Source organism: Conger conger, chromosome 5 (assembly GCF_963514075.1).
Source record: "Conger conger chromosome 5, fConCon1.1, whole genome shotgun sequence".
Classification (NCBI taxonomy): Eukaryota; Metazoa; Chordata; class Actinopteri; order Anguilliformes; family Congridae; genus Conger; species Conger conger.
Genome location: NC_083764.1, coordinates 62,919,506 through 62,942,020, shown reverse-complemented (window position 1 = coordinate 62,942,020; position 22,515 = coordinate 62,919,506). Strand labels below are relative to the sequence as shown.

The following is a 22,515-nucleotide window of genomic DNA, read 5'->3' as shown; positions in this document are numbered from 1 at the left end:
GACACCCCAAGCTAAGAGAGGCCGTCTCATGAAGGACGGCCTGTAGTGTAGTGGTGAAGGTAAATGACTGAGACTCGCAAGGTCTGTGGTTCTAATCCCAGTATAGCCGCAATAAGACCCGCACAGCCGTTGGGCCCTTGAGCAAGGCCCTTAACCCCGCATTGCTCCAGGGGAGGATTGTCTCCTGCTTAGTCTAATCAACTGTATGTCGCTCTGGATAAGAGCGTCTGCCAAATGCCATCAATTATGAATGAAGCTGATCACAATTTTTTGCGCTCCATGACGTGAAACTGGTTGTAATGATAGAAGTCATAAAAATCCTAGAAATATTCAATGAACACAAAAGATGGTTTGGTATTGTCCTGTTTTGAATTGGATTGAAACCACTCCAATATGACTGATTGATTTTACGTTACATTTGAGTGACATTCACACTGTACTACAGCTGCTGTCTCCATGGCGATGGCCTTTTATGTGTTACCATGACCCTGCTTAAGACACAACCACACGTCTTTGCTTATGACGATGGCTCTGTGTTTCTCAACTGATCTCAGATCAGCTCAAGTGAGTGTGGAATGAACCCAAACCCAGCGTATGAGGGGCGTATTTGTCTCTGTCTGCGTTCATACTGCACCGGAGAGAGAGACTTACCTCATCACACACCTGGGAGACACACTGGTGACGGGTCAGGAAAAGAGCAGCACTCTGGAGTGATTCCACTGGTGTATTTATTACACCCCAACTCATTACACACACACCAGTGTACTTACAATACCACCATATACCACAGAAATTACTCAGTAATAACATTCTGAGGTTATATCACAGAGATTTGACATTTCTCATCAAGCACAATACAAAGTTTGTATTTACATTTAAAATTATCCACAATATTTTGTAATGATGTGATTTTGTTTATAACATTTGTAGTAAACCTGCTCTGAGTTGATCAAATACAGTCCTTTGACATCAACTGATGTTTACAAACAATCCCACCGTGCTATTCTACACTTAGAGACACCTTCAGTGGGCAGATCCGCACAGTCCCCAGAGTACCAAAGACTGGAAACAGTCTCTCAGTGAAGGAGTGTTTAAAAGTGTAGAGAGGAGTGTTGTTACTGGGGTCAGAGAATGACACCTCCCCTCTGTCCCAGTCCAGCTGCACTCTGACCCTCTGGAGGTCCCTCTGCACAGTGAGGTGTGTAGGTAGGGAGGTCATGGCTCTGTATTTCCCATCACACACCATTACACTCCACACTCCTCCTGCTGGGCTCACATCCACATCCCCTTTCCTGCTGATGGACTCTTTAACCACACCCACCCGCCAGTCCTCACCCCCCACTTCTACATCCCAGCAGTGTCTCCCTGAGCTGAATCCCTCAGAGCCCAGCACCCAACACCACCACCCATCAAATCTCTCTGGATTACCAGGAACCTGCTGTCTCTCATCACTGCGTCTCACACTGGTCAGATCCTCAAACAGTGAGAGTTCGGGATGTGCTGTGTTTGGGTCCAGAGTCACAGGAGCTGAAGGGACAGAGAATGAGACGTCAGCACTGAGCTGCACAAAGGGAAACCGTCAGACACAATGGGGTCCTCATGATATAAACTGGGTCTCACAAGCACAACCATTATAAACTCAGATACATGTGTGAGAGAAGCAGCAGAACTAAAACACAATAATATTTCTTAAGTCACAAGGATAATATAATCGTTGTAAGAAAGAGCAAAGCCTGTCAGTGTTTCTGTAGCCCCTTAAATACAGCATCACTCTTAAAGCAGCATTTTATTATGATCATCAGTAGGATTAAGGACTGGTGCTCAGTCTCTTCACTCCAGGGCTCTCACAGAGACAGGACCAATATGACTCTGACTGGCTTCATCAGCTTGTGGAAAGGATGCTGAAGATTCCCCCTGTACAGTGACAATGTGGAGCTCCCTGCCCCCAGTACTCACTGTATTGAACAGTCCCCAGCATCTTCTCCCACACTCTGTACTTCAGATTGCCCAGGTGCTTAGCCACATCAATCAGCGCTCCTGAGACCTTCTCTGGATCCCCCAGGGTGCACTGGGCTCTGCAATAATATTCAGGAGTCACTTGTGCTGTGGGCGGGGCTTCATTGCCATAGAAGATTATCAGCAGCAACATCAGATCTTCATTCTGTAAGAAATTGGCTCCATCCCTCCCAGCGTTCTGCTACACAGCCCCACTGAGAGACACACACTCACAGCCCCACTGAGAGACAAACACTCACAGCCCCACTGAGAGACACACACTCACAGCCCCACTGAGAAACACACACTCACAGCCCCACTGAGAGACACACACTCACAGCCCTACTGAGAGACACACACTCACAGCCCCACTGAGAGACACACGGTCACAGCCCCACTGAGAAACACACACTCACAGCCCCACTGAGAAACACACACTCACTGCCTGACCACACTGAGAAACACACACTCACAGCCCCACTGAGAGACACACACTGACAGCCCCACCCCACAGAAGGAGGGGGTATTTAGGGGTATAGGAGCCACAGTAAGATGTGTTTTGAATTAGGTAAGCATATGAGAACGTTTTATTTAGCTCAGAGCTCATAATAGAATATTAGGGCTACCGTCACTTTAAGAAGAACGCACCTTTCTGTAATCATGTTCAGGAGCGGCTAGGTTTGTCAGTGTAGAGTCGGCGGTGACTTGGGAGACTGAAGCTAAACAGTTTTTTTTACCGTAGCTGTTAGTTACGTGGCATAAAGAGCCAGCCTAAGTTATAGTTTTGGAAAGTCCTATTTTGAATACTCCTGTATGAAGATTTCGCGGTGGAACGTGAATAAATATTCGTTTGTTATCTGTTTACACCGGAGTCCCGTTGGGTTTTTCCTTGCTAACAAGAACGTAACGTTACTGTGCGCGAGTAGTTAACTTTAGCCTTGGAACGTCGGCCCTCACAAGGGGGGTATTTATATTAGCAGCAAATAATATTGTAAATACTTCAATATTTTTAAATGTTCCTCCATAGTAATTATTAAAGCTGCAGTAATTATTAGAGAGAGAGAGGCATTTCAAACACATTCCACAGTAGCTCACTGAACACTGCAGAGCTAATAAACTACTCTTGATATTTACCCTGATGAGAGAAGATGAAGTTTGTTTACCTGTTTTGTATGTCCTTGTAGCACTGAAATTAAGGGAGTGAATTATTATCACTGCAGCCAATACTCAGTCTATTAACACCATGTTAGGAACCACATTAATATCTTTACATAACCTTTGATATTACATGACATTGGAAATTAAATGTGCTGCTTTAACAATTTGATACATGTGTAGTGTATGTTGCATGATAACATTGATTTAAAACACTTTCCCTGTGAGACAATGAATCTGCTTGATTAAGTTTTGAGGAGATTCAATGACTTTTGCAAGAATATAGAATACTATATTGTATAAATGAATGTGTGTGAGCATTAACAGCAGTGTACATGGAGTCCTACAGACACAGAGTGAACAGGTCTTACCTGCAGGAATGAGATGTCTTCAGCTCCCAGCTCCTGTTCTAAGGCTCTGATCTGTTCTGAAAGGGATGATATCTCTTCTGTCATCTTCTCAATCTTCTCCTTCATCATCCAACTCTTCTGCTCCTCTTCCTCCCTCAGTGCAGTGATCCTGGCTGCCTCTTCATCTTTTAGGAACTGCTGAAGTTTCTCAAACTCCATCTTTATCTGTCTCTCTGTGTGCTGGGCCTGGCTCTGGAATAAACATTATTCACCATCATTTCAGCACAATCCAGTGCTGCATTTTCAACACTGTGATTTAAAGGCCTCAGTTCAGTACCTTGATGTGCTCTGCTGTTTGATCACAGATTAGCTTCACTGCATTAAAGGCTTTTAGCTTCTCCTGCAGTGGAGCCAGTGCAGTCCTGAGTTTCTCCTGGAAAGAAATGACAGAGTCCACACTTTACTGAGGAAACGGACCTACAGTAAACTTCACTGCCTACACAGACAGCATAAGAGTCCCTACTCAGACAGAGGGGAGACAGAGTGGCTCTGTTCTGTTTTCACAGGCAAAATTCAATATCCATCCATCCATCCACCCATCCATCCATTATCTTAACCCACCTATCCTGAACAGGGTCACAGGGGGGCTGGAGCCTATCCCAGCATACATTGGGTCGCCAGTCCATCGCAGGGCACACACACCATTCACTCACACACTCATACCTATGGGCAATTTAGACTCTCCAATCATCCTAATATGCATGTCTTTGGACTGTGGGAGGAAACCGGAGTACCCAGAGGAAACCCACGCACGGGGAGAACATGCAAACTCTGCACAGAGAGGCCCCGGCCGACTGGGATTCGAACCCAGAACCTCCTTGCTGTGAGGCATTCAATATCCAGATGTTTTAAAATGAAAATATCCTACAATGTATACTTTGTCTCTCATGACACATTAACAGTGATCTTCCATCTGAGACCACATTGTGTCAGACACATTTATCTGAGCATGAACTTTGACCCCGACTGTCCCATGCTGAGCACTGCTCCCTAACACAGCTCTGAGAACGTCTCCACACTCCTGCCCCTCCCTCCTGTCTCTCTCTGTCAGTCATGTGACACATAGTGAGGAGCTCCAACTGCAGTCAGGCCTGAGAACTAAAATGGCTCCTTTTGCAGATCATTTCACTTTGGAAATACAATAAATGCTTACATTAGAATGTGAAATAATTAAACATTTTTTATATTTAATGTTAATTATACTTCTGTTTTCAGTTCTACTGATAACCGTCACCAAGGGCTCAGTAGATGACAGCAAAACCAATCATTTTCAATCCCCAAGAATTTTCTGATGAAATTTGTAAAATATAAAGTTCATAAAAGAAATGTTGAATGTGTAAATTGCGTTATAACCAGTTACCTTATACTCTTCTGCAGCCTCCTGAACTGGTCGCATTTTGTGGTTTTCATGTTTTTTGGAAATTTGACAGATAACACAGATGGGTATTTGATCATCCAAACAGAAGACTTTGAGTTTTTCACTGTGCAGACTGCAGAACACTTCAGATCCTGCTTTAGCTCTCTGACTTCTCTCCTTTAAGAATGCCTCACAGGTATTCCTCAGAGACAGGTTACTGGGAGGTTGTTCCTTTGAAGATCTTCTCCTGCAAACTGGGCACTCCAGAGATCCCTTCTGATCCCAGTACTGCTGCAGACAGGCCTTACAGAAGCTGTGACTGCAACTCAGGACAACAGGATCCCTGAAGATTTCAGAGCACACAGGACAGGAGAGCTCCTCTTCCAGGAGAGAAGGAGATCCAGACGCCATTCTGTCTCCGTCTGTTCTGAGCTCAGTAATGGCTTCTGCTAAATCTGCAGTTTAGTTTCACTCTTACTTACTGCTGTAACTGCAGGTAAACTTAAAACATCTCTTTAAATTTCTGCTTCTCAGTCTGTTTTTGTTTCTCCATCTTTAGAAGTTCCTTAATTTCTGAAGAATATGCAGTGAGATCATATCCTGAGATTCCCAGTGTAACTGAAGCGTCTCTGTGTGTGAGAAACTTATACTTCCTGGTAGACACGCCTGGTTATCAGAGACACTTCCTGCATAAAATAACTTCACCAACACTGCAAGAGAGGGAAGGTTCATCAATGTTAGAAAGCCATCGTAGGGCAGCATTTTCTTCCTTATTAAGGTTGATCCTCTGGGAATTACATTGATTTTTAAATAGAGATTCTATGCCTGAAGAAACTTTCTTAGTAAAAGCTATGATGGACTACTTGTTATTACGAGTAGGAGAAAATGTAGATTTAGGACTAAAACGACCTACAGAACTCATGTAAAGGACAGAATGATGTGTAGTTCCCGAAGGTACATTATAAGGGTTCTGACTGTACGAAACCCTTAGATGTAACCTGTAATAAACCTGTTTGTTTTTTCTAAAAAGGATGAGAGTTCTTCTGGTTTCAACACATGTCTTTATTGACCATGTGCTCTCTTAACACCCGTCTCAGCAACAACCCTGCAAGTCACTTCCTGCCTCACACGACCGTAATTGTCGCAACATATATCATAAAACATGTCGTAAAGCATCCCTTGACATCTCCCCCTTTTAAACATCCTTGCTCATTTTTAGAAACATTAATTCTTCAGTGTAAATAACAGCAACTGCCCTTCTATGGTCTAGGAATAATTATCAACCAGCCATTAAGTACCTTATCAGAAAACAAACTTTAAATTTGTACCTTTTTCTTTTTTTTCAAAACAACCACATTTTTTTTTTCTTGAACAAACACTTCCCTTTTACAGAACACAAAGTTATTCACTGGATTGTTTTTTTTCTGGTGTGTTGTCAAGGTCTCGGGAGTTCATCAGTGGAATCAGGGGTTTGTGGTCAGTGATCAGGTTGAATGCAGGCAGGCCGTACAGGTATTTCTCAAATCTCTCACATGCCCACACGGATGCTAGGCACTCCTTTTCTATTTGGGCGTATCTTGGCTGCCTGCTGCACAGGACCCCACATCCAAACTGATTTTGATCTTAGCAGTTCATACAGTGGTTGACCCACTGTGGCGAGGTCAGGAATATATTTCCCTAGGTAGTTTATCATGCCAAGGGCTCTCCTTAGCTCTTGGACGTTTTCAGGTGGGGTGAGCTTGTTTAACTGGGTCGGGTCGCACGCCATCTTTGTTGATCACCTGGCCCAGGCAGTGTAACTCAGTCGGTCTCAGTTTGCACTTCTCTGTGTTTAACTTCAGGCCCGCTGATTCTAGACGCTCCATGACTTTCTGCAGCCGCTCATTGTGCTCACCTATATTCCTGCCGAAGATGATAATGTCATCCATATAGGCTGCAACTCCCTGAAGCCCTTCCAGAGTCTCCCCCATTTCCCTTTGAAAGATTTCTGGGGCGCTGGTGATCCCAAAAGGGAGACGTTTGAAGCAGTACCTTCCATAAGGTGTTATGAAGGCGGTTAGCCTCTGGCTATCCTCATCCAGCGGGATTTGCCAGAATCCCGAAGCTGCGTCCAGAGAAGAGAAAACTGTGGAGCCACTGAGCTGAGCTAACATCTCTTCAGATGTCGGCAGAATGAACCTCTCTCTCTTGACAGCTTTGTTCCGTCTCTTTGGGTCGACACAGATGCGTGCTTTTCCATTCTTTTTGGGGACAGGCACCATCGGCACACACCCCTCAGTTGGTTCTGTGATCGGCTCGATGATATCGTTGGCGTCCATCCGGTCCAGCTCCTCCTTCAGCGCTGTTAACAGGGGTATGGGGACTCGGCGAGCCGTGGCCACCGCATAGGGCTGAGCGTTTTCTTGTAGTGCGATTTTCACAGGCTGTGTTGTCAGTAGGCCGAACTCCTGTCCGCTGGTGCTGATCTCGTACACTCGCTTCATTAGCCCCATTGCTAGAGATGTTGGCCGGCTGAGCAAGTTGTTTACACTTTCACCTCAAACTACACAGACCCTGAATGTGTATGTTTTGCCCTTGTATACGGTCTGTGTGATAAACTGCCCCAAACTGTTCAACCCACCCCCTGGACCCTTCAGTACTTTCTTTGCCTTTTGTAGAACTCTCTTTGGCTCAAGTGTTTTATATGTAGCCTCACTCAAAACACTACAATCAGCCTGATTGTGATTGGCTGCAGTGTCGCCCGGGTCGACCGTGTCTCGCTGCTCTCTGGCTCCCTCTGCAGGTCAGTAGGATGTTCACAGCCTGATTGCTCGAGCTTCCCCAGACACGTGACGTTTTCACCCGACTCGTCTCAGGTTGTTGGACCGTATTCAACTCCAGAAGCAGCAGCACCTTGACGTTTCGCTTTGTACCTGCAGAGGGCGCTCAAATTCGAAACGGAGCGTTTCTTACACGAGGGAAATCCACAGCAACAGACGCTACTACAATTCCATGGCTCAAACGAAAAAAACAAAAATGATTTTGGTGAAGCCAACATGTGTGCACAGCACTCATTCCGGTTGGAGATTCACAGCTAACGGACATGGCGGCCATTATGTTTGAGAATTACAGGAAGACAAACCTGCCCTTTAAAAGGGACAATGCCAACAAAAAAACAACGGAAGAGCAACAAAAATGAAAATAAAAGCAAGGATTGTGTTTTATTTTTCCTTCTTTTATCTACTGTGGTGCCTCGGGGTGGATCCTGAGGGCAGTGGGTGGGCCCAGCTGGAAACCAGACACAGGAGTCAGCAATATTCAGAAAAAATTTATCTTTTAAAAGGGCCGTTCAGGCAAAAATAACTTATGCTTTTCCCAGACCGGGGTATTCTTCAGGGCCTCCTTCCTCATTCCCTCCTGGGCCACGTCAGGGCTGGGGGACGCACACAGGGAGAGGGTAAGTGAAGGTGCTTTATTATCCTCACATGTCCTTCGGTAAAGGTGGGGTCTCCTTTAGGATCAATCCTCCTTGTCAGTACAGCAGGGCGCAGACGGTCCTTCCTCTCTCTGCCTCTTCCTTCCTCAGAATAGACTGACTCTGTTTGCAGCCTCGACCGCGCCTTAAATCCTCCCCTCCTCGTTTTAGAAAAAGGGCTGCAGCTGAGTTAGTGCTTTTCCACAGTGTTCACTCACGTGTGCTGTCCGGGGTCCTGGACTGCAGGTAGAGGTGTCTCTCTCCATGGTGCTGATCGCCCCATCACCTCTCTAGGGAAATACACTCCTTCGCATACCTCTCCCAATGTGCGTGGCTGAGTGGTGCGGGTTCTTCGGGGGTTTTCCACCCACGTGTATATATATTTCAATATGGTATTATGGTGGACATGTCAAATTGCTGTCTAACTCAATTGCATTATGTTTTGAACAGTTTTTAAAACATTACCTTCACCTGTCCAAAAGGTGCTGTCGATACACAGAATTTTAGTGGTGTTTGTGTTGTGTTGACACTGAATGCATTTTGTTTGAAAGCAATGAAAAATGATCCAGTTAGACTGCTGTTGTGCTACCTGTGTTAAGAGTTTAGCCCACATAGACTGCTGTTGTGCTACCTGTGTTAAGACTTTAGCCAACATAGACTGCTGTTGTGCTACCTGTGTAAAGACTTTAGCCAACATAGACTGCTGTTATGCTACCTGTGTTAAGAGTTTTGAAAAAGTGTACTCAGTACTGGGACATGGGTATAAGCAATTGTAAAAAAAATTAAGATCCCTCAACTATTCTATTGCCTAAAGGGCTGGAAGAAACATATCGACTGTGTTTTCAACAGGAAATCCAAAAGATATGAGGAAATGCTTAGTCACACTGCTATTTCTAAATGACATGTTAATTCTGAATGTTGAAGAAACCAGACCTCTAAAATCACGTGCTGAAGATGCCTGACATCCTTGGAAGGATGAGTCCCACGTGTGCTGGTCTACAGGGCAGTAATGGCCCATGTGTGCTGGTCTACAGGGCAGTAATGGCCCATGTGTGCTGTTCTACAGGGCAGTAATGGCCCATGTGTGCTGGTCTACAGGGCAGTAATGGCCCATGTGTGCTGGTCTACAGGGCAGTAATGGCCCATGTGTGCTGGTCTACAGGGCAGTAATGGCCCATGTGTGCTGGTCTACAGGGCAGTAATGGCCCATGTGTGCTGTTCTACAGGGCAGTAATGGCCCATGTGTGCTGGTCTACAGGGCAGTAATGGCCCATGTGTGCTGGTCTACAGGGCAGTATTGGCCCATGTGTGCTGGTCTACAGGGCAGTAATGGCCCATGTGTGCTGGTCTACAGGGCAGTAATGGCCCATGTGTGCTGGTCTACAGGGCAGTAATGGCCCATGTGTGCTGGTCTACAGGGCAGTAATGGCCCATGTGTGCTGTTCTACAGGGCAGTAATGGCCCATGTGTGCTGGTCTACAGGGCAGTAATGGCCCATGTGTGCTGGTCTACAGGGCAGTATTGGCCCATGTGTGCTGGTCTACAGGGCAGTAATGGCCCATGTGTGCTGGTCTACAGGGCAGTAATGGCCCATGTGTGCTGGTCTACAGGGCAGTAATGGCCCATGTGTGCTGGTCTACAGGGCAGTAATGGCCCATGTGTGCTGGTCTACAGGGCAGTAATGGCCCATGTGTGCTGGTCTACAGGGCAGTAATGGCCCATGTGTGCTGGTCTACAGGGCAGTAATGGCCCATGTGTGCTGTTCTACAGGGCAGTAATGGCCCATGTGTGCTGGTCTACAGGGCAGTAATGGCCCATGTGTGCTGGTCTACAGGGCAGTATTGGCCCATGTGTGCTGGTCTACAGGGCAGTAATGGCCCATGTGTGCTGGTCTACAGGGCAGTAATGGCCCATGTGTGCTGGTCTACAGGGCAGTAATGGCCGCTTGCCTGTCTTACTGTATGTCAGCGTTAGCAGCAGGCAGTGCAGCTGTGGCACAAGTCAGATTGCAGATTGATGGAGCAGCACAGTTTAAGAATGAAGCTGATCACAATTTGTTGCTCTCCATGACGTGAAACTGGTTGTAACGATAGAAGTCATAAAAATCCTAGAAATACGCAGTGAATCACAAAAGATGGTTTGGCATTGTGCTTTTTGAATTAGATTGAGTGACATTCACACTGTACTACAGCTGCTGTCTCCATGGTGATGGCCTTTTATGTGTTACCACGACCCTGCTTAAGACACAACCACACGTCACTGCTTATGATGATGGTTCTGTGTTTCTCAACTGATCTCAGATCAGCTCAAGTGAGTGTGGAATGAACCCAAACCCAGCGTATGAGGGGCGTATTTGTCTCTGTCTGCGTTCATACTGCACCGGAGAGAGAGACTTACCTCATCACACACCTGGGAGACACACTGGTGACGGGTCAGGAAAAGAGCAGCACTCTGGAGTGATTCTACTGCTGTATTTATTACACCTCAATTCATTACACACATACCAGTGGACTTACAATACCACCATATACCACAGGAATTACTCAGTAATAACATTCTGAGGTTATATCAGAGAGATTAGCCATTTCTCATCAAGCACAATACAATGTTTCTCTTTACATTTCAAATAATAGACAATATTTTGTAATGATGTGTTTTTGTTCATGAAATTTGGAGTAAACCTGCTCTGAGTTGATTAAATACAGTCCTTTGACAAAAATGCCACAGTGCTATTTTACACTTACAGACACCTTCAGTGGGCAGATCCGCACAGTCCCCCGAATACCAAAGACTGGAAACAGTCTCTCATTGAAGGAGTGTTTAAAAGTGTAGAGAGGAGTGTTGTTACTGGGGTCAGAGAATGACACCTCCCCCCTGTCCCAGTCCAGCTGCACTCTGACCCTCTGGAGGTCCCTCTGCACAGTGAGGTGTGTAGGTGGGGAGGTCAGGGCTCTGTATTTCCCATCGTGCAGGACTATACCCCACACTCCTGCTGCTGGGCTCACATCCACACCCCCTTTCCTGTTGATGGACTCTTTAACCACACCCACCCACCAGGTCTCACCCCCCACTTCTACATCCCAGCAGTGTCTCCCTGAGCTGAATCCCTCAGAGCCCAGCACACAACCCCCCCAATCAAATCTCTCTGGATTACCAGGAACCTGCTGTCTCTCACCACTGCGTCTCATACTGGTCAGATCCTCAGACAGTGAGAGTTCAGGATGTGCTGTGTTTGGGTCCAGAGTCACAGGAGCTGAAGGGACAGAGAATGAGACGTCAGCACTGAGCTGCACAAAGGGAAACCGTCAGACACAATGGGGTCCTCATGATATAAACTGGGTTTCACAAGAACAACATTATAGCCTCAGATACATGTGTGAGAGAAGCAGCAGAACTAAAAGACAATAATATTTCTTAAGTCACAAGGATAATATAATCCTCGTAAGAAGGAGCAAAGCCTGTCAGTGTTTCTGTAGCCCCTTAAATACAGTATCACTCTTAAAGCAGCATTTTATTATGAGCATCAGTGAGATTAAGGACTGGTGCTCAGTCTCTTCACTTCAGGGCTCTTACACAGACAGGAACAATATGACTCTGACTGGCTTCATCAGCTTGTGGAAAGGATGCTGAAGATTCCCCCTGTACAGTGACAATGTGGAGCTCCCTGCCCCCAGTACTCACTGTATTGAACAGTCCCCAGCATCTTCTCCCACACTCTGTACTTCAGATTTCCCAGGTGCTTGGCCAGATCAATCAGCGCTCCTGAGACCTTCTCTGGATCCCCCAGGGTGCCCTGGGCTCTGTAATAATATTCAGGAGACACTTGTGCTGTGGGCGGGGCTTCATTACCATAGAAGATTATCAGCAGCAACATCAGATCTTCATTCTGTAAGAAAATGGCTCCATTCCTCCCAGCGTTCTGCCACACAGCCCCACTGAGAAACACACACTCACAGCCCCACTGAGAAACACACACTCACAGCCCCACTGAGAGACACACACACACAGCTCCACTGAGAGACACACAGTCACAGCCCCACTGAGAGATTCACACTCACAGCCCCACTGAGAAGCACACACTCACAGCCCCACTGAGAAACACACACTCACAGGAGTGTGGGAGGGGGGAAGGAGGGTATTTATATTTGAGGCAAATAATATTGTAAATACTTCAATATTTGTAAATGTTCCTCCATAGTCATTATTAAAGCTGCAGTAATTATTACAGAGAGAGAGGCATTTCAAACACATTCCACAGTAGCTCACTGATGGAACACTGCAGGCTAATAAACTACTCTTGATATTTAACCTGATGAGAGAGGATGGAGTTTGTTTACCTGTTTTGTGTGTCCTTGTAGCTCTAAAATAAAGAGAGTGAATTATTATCAGCCAATACTCAGTCCATTAACACCATAAATGAACCACATGAATATCTCTAAATACCTTTTGATATTATATGACATAGAAAAATAAATGTGCTGCTTTAACACTGTTATACATGTGTACAGTGTATGTTGCATGATAACGTTGATTTAAAACACTTTCCCGGCAAGACAATAATTCTGCTTGATTAAGTTTTGAGGAGATTGAATGACTTTTGCAAGAATAGAGAATACTATATTGTATAAATGAATGTGTGTGAGCATTAACAGCAGTGTACATAGAGTCCTACAGACACAGAGTGAACAGGTCTTACCTGCAGGAATGAGACGTCTTCAGCTCCCAGCTCCTGTTCTAAGGCTCTGATCTGTTCTGAAAGGGATGATATCTCTTCTGTCATCTTTTCAATCTTCTCCTTCATCATCCGACTCTTCTGCTCCTCTTCCTCCCTCAGTGCAGTGATCCTGGCTGCCTCTTCATCTTTTAGGAACTGCTGAAGTTTCTCAAACTCCATCTTTATCTGTCTCTCTGTGTGCTGGGCCTGGCTCTGGAATAAACATTATTCACCATCATTTCAGAACAATCCAGTGCTGCATTTTCAACACTGTGATTTAAAGGCCTCAGTTCAGTACCTTGATGTGCTCTGCTGTTTGATCACAGATTAGCTTCACTGCATTAAAGGCTTCTAGCTTCTCCTGCAGTGGAGCCAGTGCAGTCTTGAGTTTCTCCTGGAAAGAAATGACAGAGTCCACACTTTACTGAGGAAACGGACCCATAGTGAACTTCACTGCCTACACATGCAGCACAAGAGTCCCTGCTCAGACAGAGGGGAGACAGAATGGCTCTATTCTGTTTTCACAGACAAAATTCAATATCCATCCATTAACAGTGATCTTCCATCTTAGACCACATTGTGTCAGACACATTTATCTGAGCACACAACTTTGACCCCGACTGTCCCATGCTGAGCACTGCTCCCAAACAAAGCTCTGAGAACGTCTCCACACTCCTGCCCCTCCCTCCTGTCTCTCTCTGTCAGTCATGTGACACGTAGTGAGGAGCTCCAACTGCAGTCAGGCCTGAGGACTAAAATGGCTCCTTTTGCAGATCATTTCACTTTGGAAATACAGTAAATACTGACATTAGAATGTGAAATAATGAAACATTTTAATATTCAATGTTAATTATCAGTCATACTGATAACGTTCACCATAGGCTCAGTAGATGGCAGCAAAACAAATCATTTTTAATCGCCAAGAATTCTCTGATGAAATTAGTAAAATATAAAGTTAATAAAATAAATTATGAATGTGTAAATTGCGTTATAACCAGTTACCTTATACTCTTCTGCAGCCTCCTGAACTGGTCGCACTTTGTGGTTTTCATGTTTTTTTGAAGTTTGACAGATAACACAGATGGGTATTTGATCATCCAAACAGAAGAGTTTGAGTTTCTCACTGTGCAGACTGCAGAGCACTTCAGATCCTGCTTTAGCTCTGTGACTTCTCGCCTCACAGGTATTCCTCAGAGACAGGTTACAGGGAGGAAGCTCCTTCGAAGATCTTCTCCTGCAAACTGGGCACTCCAGAGATCCTTTCTGATCCCAGTACTGCTGCAGACAGGCCTTACAGAAACTGTGACTGCAACTCAGGACAACAGGATCCCTGAAGAGTTCAGAGCACACAGGACAGGAGAGCTCCTCTTCCAGGAGAGAAGGAGATCCAGACGCCATTCTGTCTCCCTCTGTTCTGAGCTCAGTAATGGCTTCTGCTAAATCTGCAGTTTAGTTTCACTTTTACTTACTGCTGTTACTGCAGGTAAACTTAATACATCTATTTAAATGTCTACTTGTCAGTCTGCTTTTGTTTCCCTATATTTAGAGGTTCCTTAATTTCTGAAGTATATGCAGTGAGATCATATCCTGAGATTCCCAGTGTAACTGAAGCGTCTGTGTGTGAGAAACTTGTTCTTTGCTCTTCCTGGTAGACACGCCTGGTTATCTGAGACACTTCCTGCAGGGGGCAGCATTGTGCCACTGAGATTTGAGTGACTGATCTGCCTGCAGATTTGCACCAGTGTCACGAAGTAATAACACATTATTTGATGAAAGTCACTTCCCCAACAGTGCATTTAAAAATTTAAAAATACCACAAACAGGACCGGTGACAAGGGGCAACCTTGGCGGAGTCCAACACCCACCGGAAACGTGCTTGACTTTGTGCCGAGAATGCGGACACAGCTCTCACTTTGGTTATACAGGGACCTGATGGCTCATAACAACGGCCCCGGTACCCCATACTCCCGCAGTACACCCCACAGGGTTCCCCGGGGGACACGGTCGAAAGCCTTCTCCAAGTCCACAAAGCACATGTGGACTGGATGGGCAAACTCCCATGACCCCGCCAGCAACCCTGCCAAGGTAAAGAGCTGGTCCACTGTTCCACGGCCAGGACGGAAGCCACATTGCTCCTCCTGAATCCGAGGTTCGACCGTCGGTCGGAGCCTCCTTTCCAGTACCCTAGAGTAAGCTTTCCCAGGGAGGCTGAGGAGTGTGATACCCCGGTAATTGGAGCACACCCTCCGGTCCCCCTTCTTGAAAATGGGGACCACCACCTCGGTCTGCCACTCTACAGGTACTGTCCCCGACCTCCACGCGACACTGAAGAGGCGTGTCAGCCAAGACAGCCCAACAATGTCCAGAGCCTTCAGCATCTCAGGGCGAATCTCATCTACACCCGGCGACTTGCCACTGAGGAGCTTTTTGACTACCTCAGCAACTTCCGCCAGGGATATAGGTGCAGATTCCCCCGAGTCTTCAGGCTCTGCCTCTTCCACAGAGGACGTGTTGATCAGGTTCAGGAGCTCCTCGAAGTGCTCTTTCCACTGCCCGACAATATCCCCAGTCCGGGTCAGCAGTTCTCCTCCCCTGCTGAAAACAGCCTGAGACAAGCCCTGCTTTCCCTTTCTGAGTCGTCGGATGGTTTGCCAGAACTTCCTCGAGGCCAACCAAAAGTCCTTCGCTATAGCCTCCCCGAACTCCTCCCATACCCGGGTTTTTGCTTCAGCGACTGCCGAAGCCGCAGCCCTTCTGGCCACCCCGTACCTGTCTGCTGCTTCAGGGGACCCCTGGGCCAACCAAGCCCGGAAGGCCTCCTTCTTCAGCTTGACGGCCTCCCTCACCGCTGGTGTCCACCAGCGGGTTCTTGGGTTGCCGCCCCGACAGGCACCGATGACCTTCTGGCCACAGCTCCTGCTTGCTGCCTCTGCAATGGAGGCTTTGAACATGGCCCACTCGGACTCCATGTCCCCAGCTTCCCCCGGGATGCGTGAGAAGTTCTTCCGGAGGTGGGAGTTGAAGACCTCGCGAACAGGGGCCTCCGCCAGATGTTCCCAGTTCACCCTCACTACACGTTTGGGTTTACCGGGTCTGTCCGGCAGCCTCCCCGGCCACTTGATCCAACTCACCACCAGGTGGTGATCAGTTGACAGCTCTGCTCTTCACCCGAGTGTCCAAGACATACGGCCGCAGGTCTGATGATACGACCACAAAGTCGATCATCGATCTTTGGCCTAAGGTGCTCTGGTACCAAGTACACTTATGAGCTACCCTATGCTCGAACATGGTGTTTGTTATCGACAATCCATGACCAGCACAGAAGTCCAATAACAAAACACCGCTTGGGTTCAGATCAGGCAGGCCGTTCCTCCCAATCACCCCCCTCCAGGTTTCTCCGTCATTGCCCACGTGAGCGTTGAAGTCGCCCAGCAGAACTATGGAGTCTCCGGGTGGCACCCTTTCCAGGATGCCGCCCAGTGACTCCAAGAAGGCCGGATACTCTGAACTGCCATTTGGTGCATAAGCACAAATGACAGTCAGAGCTTTCCCCCCAGCGACACGTAGTCGCAGAGAGGCGACCCTCTCGTTCCCCGGGTGGAACTCCAACACAGTGGCGCTCAGCCGGTGGCTTGTGAGTATCCCCACACCCGCCCGGCGCCTCTCACCTTGAGCAACTCCAGAAAAGAACAGAGTCCAGCCCCTCTCCAGGAGTTTGGTTCCGGAACCAGTACTGTGCGTGGAGGTGAGCCCAACTATATCTAGTTGGTACCGCTCCGCCTCCCGCACTAGCTCCGGTTCCCCAGAACCAGTCTGCGACGCCGAGGATCAGCACGCCCGGATCCCCGCCTTTGCCTACTGCCCGTTGGACAAAGCACCCGACTCCGATGCCGACCCCTGCAGGTGGTGAGCCCACAGGGCGGCGACCCCACGTGACCAGTTCGGGCTGTGCCCGGCCGGGCCCCATGGGATAAGGCCCAGCCACCAGACGCTCGCCGACGAGCTCCCCTCCCGGGTCTGGCTCCAGCAGGGGGCCCCGGTTTCCCTTTTCCGGGCGAGGTAACTGGGTCGTTGTGTGGCCGTATCATGGGAGTCTTTGAATCGCTCTTAGTCCGGCCCCTCCCCCGGGACCAATTTGCCTTGGGAGACCCTACTGGGGGCTAACAGTGCCCCCGACAACCTAGCTCCCAGGATCACCGGGACACACAAACCCCTCTACCACGTTAAGGTGGCGATTCCTCGGAGGGGTGCGAACACACAACGCATCATAACTCTAAGTGGATAGGCTACAGCAGTAGAAGTCTAAAAATACATAATGAATTGCTCGGTGAGTGTGTTTAACATGAGTGTGTGTATATAACACGAGTGTGACTGTGTCATGAGTGTAATTCATGTCCAGAGGTCAGGATCAGGAAACAAGAGTGGTGAGCAGTGAACCCATTGCGGACATTTTCATGGAAAGGAAAGGAACGCACGCCCACGTCACGTGGCATATTAGACACGTACATAACAGCCAAACGCACTGGGATCGCCGCAGAACTTCATGAGACAGCCTCAAAACTCGTGGGTCTCCTTTCGCCAGTGTCCGAGAGGAACTCTGTGGAACAGTTTTGGCACGACGCGTCCTCTCCTGTCTTTGGATTACAAAAGGTCTACCCAACTCCCAGCCGCCTTTCATGTTTAGTAGTGTACTTCAAGCTCGAGTCAAACTAACAACACATTACAACGACCTTGAGACGATATAAGCACTATTCTCTTGGTCGGCTTTTATGCGCCTTGTTCCCAGACAACCTTTCACTGATACGAGCAAACAAAAACAAAAACAATGCTATCCGTCACGCTGTGTCCTGGAACATGTAAATAGACGCTCAAAGACTCGTCTGCGATCAGTTTGGGTCGTATAAGTGCGATAATAAAATTCATGTTTCAGAGTACCGTCAAGGTCGGCCCTCGCTTTTGGATGGGATGTCTCGCTGTCATTAATGGACCTCACGCTTTAGACGGTTTCCGTCTTGTTTTGGGCATTAGCTATATGAAGCAGATTTGTATTGCAGTTCTAGGTTTCCATAGGTTAATTTGCATTAAGTGCTTTATTGATTTTGCACTTTAGTGGACTGGTCTGGGGGACGTTATTAGCTGGGTTATTAGCATTTCTGAAGGTGCTGATGTGACTGTAGCTTCACCCATCTCTAGCTCGGTGGTTACTTACCATGTTACCGTTTCCATATGACAGATTTCTGCTCATTTGTATACTGTAATGGTATTGTATAATGGATGTCACTTTGATTTAAAGTTTTTGTACGCACTAAAGCCGCCGTTAATGATAATAATTTCAAAATAAAATGCTATGGCAAGATTTTATGTTTGAAACCTTTCAAATAAACCAATTTTACAAGTACCAATAGTTTTAAAGCTATTGAGATAATTGGAAAACTTTTGTCCGGCATTTGTATGTTCTCAAATGTCAGTTATACTTGAGTGAAAAGTGTTGATAAAAATAGCTAGTTTTAATACGTAGGTAGGCTGGCAACACTTTCCATGTCAGGTGGTACAACCAGTGTAAAACTAGGAAAATGTTATTTCCTCACAAAACTCTTTATTACATTTTTTTATTATATGTATGAATTTGATAGCAATGGCAAAAGCTACTGCAGGCGTCCAAGTAGAAGCCTGTTTAATTTGAAATTAGTTGCAAAAGTCAGGTGGCGCAACCAATAAGTCAGGTGGCGCAACTGCCGGGAATCTCATTATATGAAATAAATAATGTTCTTAAAAGCTCTAAGATTATCTATTACATTACTAACAAATGTTTATCAGTTTTAAGTTAAAGATATTATACACTTTCAAACCTTGCAATTATTCAACATAGTTCCTGTCATTACTAATGTTGTCAGGTGGCACAACTGAAAATCGTCAGGTGGTGCGACCAGGTAAAATATATATTTAAACCAATAAATAATAGGTTAACATGAACAAATGGTTGATAACTATGATGTGAATAGCTATTGTATTTAATGCATTCATTCGTATATTTTAGAAATTATTCTTTTGTCTTTAAATGTAAAATAGGATGCTAAAGATACCAAATACCTGGCTACTAGAATGCAATAGTCTATTATAAATACAAAACACAATCACAAAAGAATAATGTGTTCGGCACTGTAGACACTCTAAAGGATACTTGCCAAAGTTTTACTTAAAATAAATAGTGGGACAATATATTGACAAATATTTGGTTGTGCCGCCTGACATTTTTTGGACGGTGAAGTTAAAAATACAATTCAAAAAATTATTTAAACATTTTGAAATGTTATACAAGTGAGACTTGTTTAGACACATGTTCCAGATTCAAAAATATGCATTACATCCATTTTGAACAAACTTTTTAGAAGCTTTATTCGTCATTGACCCATACATACATTGTATACATGTTCATAAAACATTGTCAGCTAAACCACAAAATAAACCCAATGAGCCCAGGAGCCAAGAACCAAACAAAAGCAATACATAATCCCCTGAGGTCCACGGACTCGCCGGCACGTACAAGTTATATTTCTATTAATAATGGCGCGAGTAATCATGGTTTCCCTCAACACAACGTAGCTTACAGTTAAAGACCTGACGGGGCAAGTTAGCTAACTGGCTAGCTAAATAGCTAACGAACTTTTCCGGTTCGACAAAATAATCTGCTGGACTTTAAGACCCAGTAGTTCGTAACGTATAAGTTAAATATGTATACATATGGTTCATGTATCATTTTACCGTGCTTGGTGACTTTACATACCTGTTTTAAACAGAGAAAATGATAAAACAGGAGATATTGGTTACTCCTTGAACAGGCTGTAGACGTCTGACGGCACGAGCCTACTGCAACGGACTTCTAGAAACCGTTTTCTAACAAGCCACAGCGCCCCCTCGTGACGCGGGGACATTTTACAGCGGCAATACATTAGAAATGTTCAGTCTACATAACATTGAAATGAATCTACCTCCTAATAACAATATATTAAATACAATAAAACTTAAATTGTGACAACACAATTGTGAATGTCACACATGCACAAGCAACGTAAGGTAAACATGAACACATGGTTAGAATGTTAGTATTACCCAATCCTGATCTAACGTTAGTAGATTAGTAAGCAGACACGGGAAAATGAAACAATTAGGGAAGCGTGAGTGACAGAAAGGGAGAGAGAAAAGCATGAATGCAAGGTTTGCAGAAAGACACAAAAAAGTGTATGCTAAACAATGACTGGGAAAACAAAACATGAAAATTAAACAATGACAAAACAAGAAACAAACTATGACATGAATAAACTAAATAACATGTGTGATGTCGGGGATAGGCGGAGAGCCTGTAGCGACTAAGGGAAAACCCTTTGTCCACAAAATCCCGGAAGATAAGGGAACAGGGAGAACACAAATACGGATGGAGATTTCTCCCGGAACAGGGGGAGGAACAGAAAAGAACTTGGAGGCAATCTCCAACCAAATCAGAAGTAAAGCCCAAGAACGGCTATAAGAAAAAACAACAACCCTTAAAAAACAGGGCTAACAAACCCAACCAAAATAAGAGCTGAAAGACGAGTATTGAAAACCCCAGACCGGGGATCAAAATAAAAGTACAACCTCGAAAAAACACTTGGCATGAAAATAAAAACCTTGAGACCCAGCTCAGGAAAAAACATAAACCAAAATACAATTATCGGGGACAACGTCCATCACCCATAAGCTCACACAAGCTCGAAAATAAGACAAAAAAAAACGAAGAACCTTTAGGAAGGCATCAGCAGTGTACACAACTGAACACCTTCCTTACCTTTTTCTTTTAAATGAGTAAGAAACCCAAACCAGCACAATACCGGACTCATAAAGTCACTGAGTCTACCGTGTGTTTACCAGCTTTGTGCAAGAGCGAACAGTTGACACCAAAGCATTGAAAGACTGCCAGTAATGGCTTTAAATACTCTCAGGAGGTAGGCTCCCCTGGCACTAATGAGAGCCAGGTGAAAACAATGAGCCCCTGCCCTCTGGTGGCCACAATTGGTCACTACCTCCCACCATGACAACGTGATATGACAATAGAAAATACATTGTAACAAGAACTGAACACGAAAAGTAACAAGACACGAAAATTAAATGTAACAAGAAATAAAATATAAAAAAACGTTGCAACACTAGACTAACATAATACGTGACATGACAATAAAAGAACAAAAGACAATAACTAAACATGACATGGCAAGCATGAAATGTGACAGCTTAGTCACACTGCTATTTGAAAATGTCATTGTAATGATGAATGTTGAAGAAACCAGACCTCTAAAATCACGTGCTGAAGATGCCTGATATCCTTGGAAGGATGAGTCCCACGTGTGCTGGTCTACAGGGCAGTAATGGCCCATGTGTGCTGGTCTACAGGGCAGTAATGGCCCATGTGTGCTGGTCTACAGGGCAGTAATGGCCCATGTGTGCTGGTCTACAGGGCAGTACTGGCCCATGTGTGCTGGTCTACAGGGCAGTAATGGCCCATGTGTGCTGGTCTACAGGGCAGTACTGGCCCATGTGTGCTGGTCTACAGGGCAGTAATGGCCCATGTGTGCGGGTCTACAGGGCAGTAATGGCCCATGTGTGCTGGTCTACAGGGCAGTAATGGCCCATGTGTGCTGGTCTACAGGGCAGTAATGGCCCATGTGTGCTGGTCTACAGGACACTAATGGCCCATGTGTGCTGGTCTACAGGGCAGTAATGGCCCATGTGTGCTGGTCTACAGGGCAGTAATGGCCCATGTGTGCTGGTCTACAGGGCAGTAATGGCCCATGTGTGCTGGTCTACAGGGCAGTAATGGCCCATGTGTGCTGGTCTACAGGGCAGTAATGGCCCATGTGTGCTGGTCTACAGGGCAGTAATGGCCCATGTGTGCTGGTCTACAGGGCAGTAATGGCCCATGTGTGCTGGTCTACAGGGCAGTAATGGCCCATGTGTGCTGGTCTACAGGGCAGTAATGGCCCATGTGTGCTGGTCTACAGGGCAGTAATGGCCCCCGTGTGCTGGTCTACAGGGCAGTAATGGCCCATGTGTGCTGGTCTACAGGGCAGTAATGGCCCATGTGTGCTGTTCTACAGGGCAGTAATGGCCGCTTGCCTGTCTTCACATTGTACTACAGCTGCTGTCTCCATGGTGATGGCCTTTTATGTGTTACCACGACCCTGCTTAAGACACAACCACACGTCTTTGATTATGATGATGGCTCTGTGTTTCTCAACTGATCTCAGATCAGCTCAAGTGAGTGTGGAATGAACCCAAACCCAGCGTATGAGGAGCGTATTTGTCTCTGTCTGCGTTCATACTGCACTGGAGAGAGAGACTTACCTCATCACACACCTGGGAGACACACTGGTGACGGGAAAAGAGCAGCACTCTGGAG

General features: G+C 46.0%; 2 protein-coding genes across 2 annotated transcripts; both read right to left on the bottom strand.

The window, feature by feature from the left end:
- Positions 1-1,000: 1,000 nt before the first annotated feature.
- Positions 1,001-5,328, bottom strand: LOC133127912 (E3 ubiquitin-protein ligase TRIM35-like). The gene is made up of 5 exons (XM_061241032.1): positions 4,921-5,328; positions 3,838-3,933; positions 3,498-3,752; positions 1,957-2,068; positions 1,001-1,527 (listed from the first exon to the last, which is right to left on the bottom strand). The coding sequence occupies exons 1-5, from the start codon at positions 5,326-5,328 to the stop codon at positions 1,001-1,003; spliced, it is 1,398 nt and encodes a 465-aa protein (XP_061097016.1).
- Positions 5,329-11,100: 5,772 nt separating this feature from the next.
- On the bottom strand, positions 11,101-14,483 carry LOC133128966 (E3 ubiquitin-protein ligase TRIM35-like). The gene is made up of 6 exons (XM_061242773.1): positions 14,088-14,483; positions 13,384-13,479; positions 13,077-13,298; positions 12,709-12,731; positions 12,053-12,171; positions 11,101-11,624 (listed from the first exon to the last, which is right to left on the bottom strand). Exons 1-6 carry the CDS (start codon positions 14,481-14,483, stop codon positions 11,101-11,103), a joined length of 1,380 nt encoding a protein of 459 aa, XP_061098757.1.
- Between the last annotated feature and the right edge of the window lie 8,032 nt (positions 14,484-22,515).

What these genes read in the sequence shown, in the direction of transcription:
- LOC133127912 (XM_061241032.1), bottom strand. Translation starts at nt 5,328, where the DNA reads ATGGCGTCTGGATCTCCTTCTCTCCTGGAAGAGGAGCTCTCCTGTCCT. An exon ending in AAACAGCAGAGCACATCAAG is followed by an intron (nt 3,753 to 3,837) that starts GTACTGAACTGA and finishes TGTTTATTCCAG; the next exon opens with AGCCAGGCCCAGCACACAGA. An exon ending in GACCTGTTCACTCTGTGTCT is followed by an intron (nt 2,069 to 3,497) that starts GTAGGACTCCAT and finishes TGCAGAGCCCAG; the next exon opens with TGCACCCTGGGGGATCCAGA.
- LOC133128966 (XM_061242773.1), bottom strand. Translation starts at nt 14,483, where the DNA reads ATGGCGTCTGGATCTCCTTCTCTCCTGGAAGAGGAGCTCTCCTGTCCT. An exon ending in AGGCTGCAGAAGAGTATAAG is followed by an intron (nt 13,480 to 14,087) that starts GTAACTGGTTAT and finishes ATTTCTTTCCAG; the next exon opens with GAGAAACTCAAGACTGCACT. An exon ending in GCTGGGGACTGTTCAATACA is followed by an intron (nt 11,625 to 12,052) that starts GTGAGTACTGGG and finishes CTGTCCCTTCAG; the next exon opens with CTCCTGTGACTCTGGACCCA.